This window comes from Phaseolus vulgaris, chromosome 1 (assembly GCF_000499845.2).
Source record: "Phaseolus vulgaris cultivar G19833 chromosome 1, P. vulgaris v2.0, whole genome shotgun sequence".
NCBI classification, from domain to species: Eukaryota; Viridiplantae; Streptophyta; class Magnoliopsida; order Fabales; family Fabaceae; genus Phaseolus; species Phaseolus vulgaris.
The window spans coordinates 3759902-3768873 of record NC_023759.2 but is presented as its reverse complement, the minus strand read 5'-3'; the positions used below and the strand labels follow the sequence as shown (position 1 = coordinate 3768873).

Here is an 8972-nt window from a genome sequence, read left to right as displayed (position 1 = left end):
AACTTATCAGATACTACCACAATTGAAAAACTCGATATTGTTTTGGATCAACAAGAAAGTAAGTTCAAGGAAAGAAAAACAAGAAATAAAATGTTTTTCTTCTTACAATGTTGGTTTTAATAGAGTCATTTTTGTTAAAGACATAGGTATGGTACAATCAAGTACACCCCTTTTTAAATAAAAGTTATTTATTCTTTATTTTTTATTATTAAACTTAGCTTGAGATTTTTTTTTAAAATAATAATAATATTAATTTCTTAAAATTATATAGTTTTAATATATTTAAATATTATTATTAAAATATAAGAAATAATTATTACTTTTGTTTTGAGATGAAATGTTTGTTTTTGGTGCATTAAAAAATTAAATTATTTACTATTAATTCAAAATTATAACACCATAATTAACTTACTGAAAATAAATTATAAGTTTATTTTTAAATTAAAACTTGTAAAAAATAAACTATGCTTTGAAAAATAAAAATTAATATACATAACTATTTTGTTTAAATATATATTTTAATTAAATTATTTGTTTGAAAAATTAATGATTTGAATTTATTATTTCTTATTACTTTAATAATGTTCATTAATATTTTTTTGAACGTTAAACTAATCTCACTCTAATATAAAGCCTACAAAATAATATTATAAATTAAAAAAATGTAAAATTTACAGATATAAATGAAATCATATTTATAGAAAATAAAAATAAATTTTATTTTATTTTGATTACATTATATTATTCTTTATTTTTTTTACAGACATAGATAGAACTGTAAGAAATTTTTTAAAAATATAGCGTGGAAGAAAAAAATATATACTATAAATATAAAATATGCAATTATGTCGAGTAAAGAGATTATGCCCGTTTAAATTTATATGATTATTAAATAATTAAATTATTTTTTTTGTTTAAGAAAGAATAAGATAGTCAAATAAAAATAAAAATAAAATAAGTATTATAAAAATTATATACCTTTATGATGAAATAAATGAAGATAGATCAATTATTAAAATGCAATGTGTGGAGATAAATATATTTTTAAATGTTCAATTTTAAGAGTTTTATTATATATAATTAAAGATTTTGTTTACAATAGATAATATCATGTTATGGTCTGTCTAATTAAATTACTTTGTGTAAAATATAGTTTATAAATAAAAAGAATTTAAAAAATAAGTGTTAGAAACAAAATATTAAATGAAGTTATGTATAAAGTGTAACACAAAATCAAGCAACATGAAGTTCAAATGACAATGTTAAGTGAAGGAGAGAAAGTATACATATGATTTTATAAGACACAATTTGAATTACCATTTACTATATTCTTCTCCTACATTAACTCACATCTCCAAAGATCATATTGACACAATGAATGAAGGAACCTTTTGAATTTGCATACTAAATTTGAACCTTTCACTACTACTAAGGGATTTGCAAAAATAATGTCGTTTTGTTCCTAACAAAGTTTAATGCTTTAGAAAAAAAGATACCAATATAAATGCCACCATATTGTAATGAATATCTATAAATAGAAGTAATTTTATGAAGGAAAAACTAAATGTGATGTGCGAGATTATAGGTAAATTAATTACGTTGCATGCAAAAAAAATAAAAAAATAATTTTATAAAAGATCTTGTGTTAGACTACTTTAAAAAGACCAAAGTGTTGTATATATTCCATTAGGAGGCTCATATGATGGTTGAGGTTTGCACCCACTTATGGGTAATCCGATAGCGGATGGCATGATAAGCCCAACACAAACACTCGCTGGATAGGCTCGAAATGGCTCTGATACCATATTACGAAATGAACTTTAAGCCTAACTCAACCCATAAAACCAGCTCATAGGGTTGAGGTTTGCACCCACTTATATACAATGAAATGCTCTAATATCTAGTCGATGTGGGATCTCCAACAAAGAGTGATGATATTTTGTATGTGTTTTTGTTTTAGGAGAGATAAAATAATAATCAAATAACATGTATTTAGGTGAGCTAAAAATGAAAAAAATAAAATTATTTTAATTTTTCTCATCATCGACATACTTTTTATTTTATAATGTGTTTATCCATAAAAAGTAGTCATATTATAAAATTTAGAGAAACGTATCCTATTCGTTCTTATATATATTTTTAAATTATCTTTAGTCTTATATTTTTAAACTGATAAATTTAATGCTGTAACTTTTAAAAACATGTGTATTTTGTTTTTTTTTATACCTAAATATAATATTTAATGAAGATTTTTTATCGTCACAAAATTGATAGCAAAACTAAATTTATATATGTAACGTTAATTTTTCTTTTTATCTAAGTTTAATACATATAATTAAACTTTTACCGCCATAAAATTGATATAAAGACTAAATTATCTTTTTAAAATATAAGAAAATTAACCAATTTTATAAATATAGAAATTAAATTTAACGAGAAGTAGATTACCAAAAGATACTAAAGTTATAGAAATTATATCGGTAAAATAAGATAATAATAACTTCTGACACTTGTTTAATAATTCTATTAATCTTATTCCTATCTCGTATTTTATTTCTTTTTATATCTCTCACTGCATGAATTATTGAGCAGAAATCTATCGTTCTAATATTATATATATGCATTTCAAACTTGGTAAACTCCCGTTCTAATAATTATTTGTTCTCTTTCAACAAATAATAAATCCTCTTAAAAGAAAATCCTCCTAAAACAAACCCAAAAGATTTCATTCAAAATTTTCCAATTTTAAATTTATTTTCTTGTTTTCCTTGAAATTATTTTGAGAATGGTTCAATGTTTTTTCTTTCTAAATGCAATATTTCTAACACCGTGGTTTCATAAATGGCATATATATAATTTATACTTTTAGTTTCCATTTGAGAAAAAAAAAAGAATTTTAATCTTGAATTAAAACATTTAATATCTTACCTTTTGAAAAAATAGGTTTCGTCTTTTAAATTAAAAAAAAAAAATCCATTCCACGCTTTCAAATGAACAGCCCTGTAAGATTAAAACAGTTGAAATAAAAAAGTAATTTTAGTCTTAAAATAAAAATATTGTTCAAAATTTGAGAAACCAAAACCAAATTAATCTCGAATTTCGTTTTCACCCTCTAAGATTTTATATAGTTACACCAAAAATAATTTGAGCCTTCCACTGTAAACAGAAGGAACAGTCTAGAAAACTCTTCTAACAGCACAGTACGAAGTAAAATGAAAGCATAAGAACAAAGATTATTCATAACGTTGCCACATTCGCAGGTAAATGGTAATTTTCAATGCCCACCGAACCCTCCAATGATTGGAATTTTTTTTCCCTTTTGAATATAAATAAATTGCAAAGCAACACAAAGATCTGCATCTCAGCATCTATATCTATCCACACATCCACACCCTTCTGCTTCAATCCTCGTCACACACAAAACACAGCACTCGCACATGTTGTGGACCAAATACAGATCCATCACCCAAAAAACCAGTTAATTATTGATTCTGTGTTCGTGCTGGATTCGGTTTCAGGAATTTGTCCAAGAGAGCCCGTGAAGGGTCTGTGATGTACCACAAGCTGTTCGAGCTTTTGATTTTCGGCGGCGAGAAGGTTGAAGAGACTCAGTGGGAGAAGGAGCGATAAATCTCATTTCCATCATTCTTCTAGATCTTTCCATTGTTTCTATTCATCTTCCACCTTCTGATTTTTCGGGTACGTCAATAAGTTAAGAAAACATCTCAAACAAGATTTTGTTATCAAATCCACAAATTAAGCAAATACCATGCAAAAATCGTGTGCCTTGTTGTTCCTCTATGCTATTAAAAAAACCGCTATTAGAAATTGTTCGTGTAATTCTTATTTAATTTGATGGGTTTGTAGGTATGGCGGCGAAGGTTTTGAAAGAGACAAAGTCGATGACGGCGGCGGAGATGACTGCGGAAACGGCGGAGGCGGCGGTGTCGTCCGTGAAGTGCTGCTGCTGCGGGCTGGTGGAGGAGTGCACGCAGGCGTACATTGGGCGCGTGAGGGAGAGGTACGGTGGGCGGTGGATTTGTGGGCTGTGTGCGGAGGCAGTGAAAGAAGAGAGGGAGAGAGAGAAAATCATGATAACAACCGACGAAGCTCTGAAACGACACATGAGGTTCTGCCAACAGTTCAGGTCGTCTTCTCCTCCCGACAGCACCAACGAGGATTTCATCCTCGCCGTCAAACAGATTCTGTTCCGTACCTTGGATTCTCCGACGAAAGACCGTTTCAGTTGTCGACCACTTGGGAGATCTCACAGCTGCTTCTCAACCATGCAAGGAACACATCAAGCCCATAGGGAATGATCACTCCTCGTATCTTACACCAACAACATTGTCTTCAATAAAACAACTCATAAATCACATGTTCATTCCTACAAAACTTAGATACACTTCTGCAATGTTATTCTTCATGTCAGAATTGAAGTTTTATTTCGTTAATTTTAATTTTTAGGATACAACTTCGATGTTGTTAAGAGAATAATATCAAGAACATTCAAGGAACTGTATTCAGGTTTTGTTGTATAAATAAAATTGAGACTTGGTGGATAATAATTGAAAATAATGTCATTGTTCTGTTGTGAGTTGGGTTATGATTTAGGTTAAGGTGTTGGGTGTGTTTTGTTTGATATTTGGGATTGAGATTATGATTTTTGATAGGAGTTTTCCTTCCTTGACTTCAATCTAAATCTCACTTTTTGTTGCTTACTAGTAATGAAATTTCATTTTCTTTGTGCCTAAATTCAACTTAATTTTCTGAAATTCTTCCAAAATTTCTTTTTCACAAAATGCTTTTTGGCATGTTTTACATTTATTTAGTTATATAAATAACTACATGCATGCATCTTAGATTAATTTTTTCAATGATGTCAACAATTTATTCAACATAGACTCCATAAGGGATTCTGAATCAATTTCAAAATACATATTCAAAGGCATGACATTAAAAATCCAGTTATTCAACGTTGGTTAAAACTAATATAAAAAAATGTAATTTTAACATAATTTTTAAAATCAGTTATAGACATAATCGAAGTTAAATAACCAATTTATACTATCATAATCCATGTTTACATTTTTTTAAGTTGGTTACTGTTATCCTCGTCGAAAAAAAAAAGTAATTTTTTAATTTATTTTCCGTTGAGATAAATTTCCAATATATAAAATCAAAACCAATCTCAAACTAATATAATTTAAAATTAAAAGCATTCATAAATAAATAATTACATTATTCAAACTTTGAAATAAACAAAAGTTGTAAAAATTCTACATGTTTATTTATCTCTAACATCTCCCATTGTCCTTGTTTAATACAATTCATTTTCTCTGAATACCTGTAAGGTAAGTTGAATTATGAATACAATTTTGCTTAGTAATAAAAATTATCTTCATAATTCTAACAATTTTTAATATTCAATATTATGTTAATTAATTATGTAAAATATATACCTATTAAATTAAGATCCTATGAAGAATAAGAATTACTTACATTTATAATAATTTAGGATGGATTGATTCTTTGACTTCTTTGTTTCCGTATTTCAAGTCTTGAAAACACCATGGACAAAGAAAAATAAAAAATATTAGTGCAGTTGAAGATCAATAATTAAATAATACATACTTATTTACTATGTTTTTTTTATCTCAATGTCGGGCTTACTACAAACTACCTAGAAGTTATCAGTTATGGTTATATAATTTAAAGCTTGCGTCAGGGATGCTTATATAATTTAAAGCTTATCAAAATAATAATTGAATACAAGAATTTAAGCACCTACTTATTATTATTGTTATTATTATGATTGACTTTTTAATGTAAATAACCATCATTAGACATCTCTCCTTGACTCCATAGTCAATTCATAATGTAGGTGGATCATGCGGTTTGGTTAGTAGTTCGTTATTAAAAAAATATGGGTGAGTTCACTAGTTTAATCTGTTGATTCGTTTATATTTGTTTTGTATAATTTGCAGTCCGCACAGACAGTCTGCACAGACAACTAGACGGAGTGGATTGGTTTGCTAGTCCGCATAAATAAAAAAAATAATTATTTTATTTTTTTATAAAAAAAATCACATCCTACTCATCCGTTATGGTAATGTGACATTTATTTTATTTTATTTTAAAAACATTGAACTTAATGTACTAAGAAAATGAATATTTTATTTTAATAATCTAAATGGGTCAATATTAAGAATGATAGTGAATTTAGTTTTAAGTAAAGTCTTATATTTAAAATTTGTTAATAAAAAAAATAATATAAAAAAGAGATTTCAATAAGATACTTGTTAAAAAATTAGTCATCTTTATTAAAATATTTTGTAACAAAACTTTGATAAGATAATCTGATAAATTTACATACATATATAGAGAAAATAGAAAATAGATGCAAAACAAAACTTTAATTATTTTTAATCAAACCTTCTAACAATCCGCATACTTGAATTCATATTTTTATCTTAATTGAAGGAATATGTAGCATAGATACGGATACGGAAACTGACACGACACGAATACAGACACGGAGATACGTATAATCTCTAAAATGTAGGACATGGATCTATATATTATATAATTTTGAATTATATAAATTGAAAATAAATATTGATGTGCAAAAGTATGTTTCAGATTCTTTTGGGAGCAGGAAGATATTTTTCATGACTGGTTCAAAATAATTTGTTCCTTGTTTTTATAATCATAATAAAAATTTATACAATAAATTTGAGTTTTTAGAAAATTATTGTATTTATACCTTTTAAAATTGTGTTAGAACCGTGTTAGAATTTTCAAAAATCCAACAAATATTTTTTGAATTGAACACTTCACCGATAAATGTCCTACGAGTGTCGACACCGATACGTGTATCCGACACAGATACACCCATTTAAGAGAAGTGTCCGAGCCTCATAAGGAATTAAAAAAATAAAATTTTAATTTTTCAGTCGCAGAAATACGTTTTTTTTTATAATTAATGAAATTTTAATTTTTTTTTAAAAATATTTTGCTTATGCAGGCTGGTCCGCAGGCCCGCTAGCTACCTCTTATGCGGGACGGGCCAGTGAGAAGAGCTCGCACTCCTTGCGTGGGGTGGACCAACCCGACCCGCATTTTGCAGGTCAAATACAGGGCGGGCCTATGCAGGCGGGGCAACCCGCATTGCCACCCCTAATTCTTATTGTATATTTGAGTTTTTTTTCCCTTTTATATCTTTATTTTTGTATGGATTGTGATTCCAAAAATCATACACATTACTCGTTCATGCTACTGAGGTTGTTGAAGATCTTAAACATAACATTAAAATGAATATTAACATACAAGTTATTATAAAGGACATTAGATTGTGATAATTAAAGAAAATATGGACATTGTTTGAAATAGTTATCACTAGATATATAAGTCAAACAAAAAGGACAAATGTCAACTCTTTATTGAATATATGGATTCGAGCATCAACATCTTAAACTATCACTCTAACTATATTAGGTTCTAAAATAACATCATTATAGTTGAAATTTCTTTATGAACTCTCCCAATAATTATCAAATGTGGTTGAGTAATATTTCTTGGTGTTGGAATTGAAAATTATTGAAAGCAGAGACTTCGATAGAATGAAAACCTCAATCATGATAGGTACACAAGGATCAATTGGACAACTGATCTAGTTTAACCATATGCTCACAAAAGTTGGAAGCACAATTTTCTTCAGGTGGTTTTTTCCCACAAAAGATATATGGATGGTTCACAGACGTGTGTTGAAATTATAAGGCTTCCAACCATTTATGTTGCCACAGTTTGGAAATTTGATTTATTGGTTCTTGTTTGCCTGACTATTTATTGTGGCCAATACTACATATATATTATTTTGGGGTTGTAGCAGGTTCTTCATTTGTCTTAGTTGTGTAGGGAAATTGTTAGTTGTTAGGTGATTGGATGGTAGAGACATCCCTTTTATTAGATGTTTTGGAGGTTATGCAAAACTTATAACCTGTCTAGTGTAGCAGGATTGGAGCATACCTAAAATACCCAACATTTATTTATTCTTTTTTTGTCAATAAAAAAATGTGATTGTGTTAGATTTTCATAATTGTACAACCCACACCAATTAATGGAGAAATGTTATCTAAGTTAATATAGAATTTACCATTTCCACTTCTATCAACTTAACATTCTTTTCCATCATCTTTTTGGTAGGAAATCATATCTCACACTAGTCAGTAGACATATAGTGGGGTACAATTATTTTTTCTATATCTTCTGTAGTTTTATTCTTTATTTGTGTTAATATTTAAAAAATAATATGTTGTAAAAAAAATTATAGCACTTGTCAATGATAAACCAAAAACAATTGAATTAAAAACAAACCTCACTTTGCTCCAATGTAAATATTCACAAATTTCTTTCACATGTTCTTGTTGATATCATTGTTAAAATCAAACTTAAACTTATCAGTGTTAAGATCAAACTTAAACTTAAGCCTGTGATGAAAAACTATCATCTATATAATTATGAATTTATCATGATAATCATCACAACTAAAAGCGAAAGCATACCTAAATTCATAAATGATTAGAGAGCATAGTGATTTAGCCTTCCAAATCAACACGAACTTTATTGAGATATTCCTTTAATAATCTCTTTGTCTTCTACTCATAATGAGATGTCATAATAGAGAACAATGTAGTGTGATATGAGGACTTAACCTATTTATAGACAAATGGGATTGTCCTTTTGTATTTCTATTTACCTATTACAAAATGGAATTATCCTTTCTTTGCTACACATTAAAGGTCTCATAACCTTTCAAATATACAACAACCAAAATACTTTAGTACCATTTGATCATTTTTAATTTGACATAAAAGTAACAGTAGTAGGTATACTTAATATTGATATCTTTAATATGTAATTATTCATATATAAGACCAATGTTGGATTAAGGATCCAGCAACTCCCACTTG

The 8972-nt window shown here is 27.9% G+C and overlaps 1 protein-coding gene across 1 annotated transcript; it reads left to right on the top strand.

Moving 5' to 3' along the window:
* The first annotated feature begins 3336 nt into the window (after nucleotides 1-3336).
* LOC137816672 (uncharacterized) lies at nucleotides 3337-4578 on the top strand. The gene is made up of 2 exons (XM_068619921.1): nucleotides 3337-3699; nucleotides 3868-4578. Exon 2 carries the CDS (start codon nucleotides 3870-3872, stop codon nucleotides 4317-4319), a length of 450 nt encoding a protein of 149 aa, XP_068476022.1. The 5' UTR covers nucleotides 3337-3699; nucleotides 3868-3869; the 3' UTR covers nucleotides 4320-4578.
* The last annotated feature ends 4394 nt before the right edge of the window (nucleotides 4579-8972 follow it).

Bases quoted from the DNA above. Each gene is read 5' to 3' on its own strand.
- LOC137816672 (XM_068619921.1), top strand. From the start codon at position 3,870: ATGGCGGCGAAGGTTTTGAAAGAGACAAAGTCGATGACGGCGGCGGAG.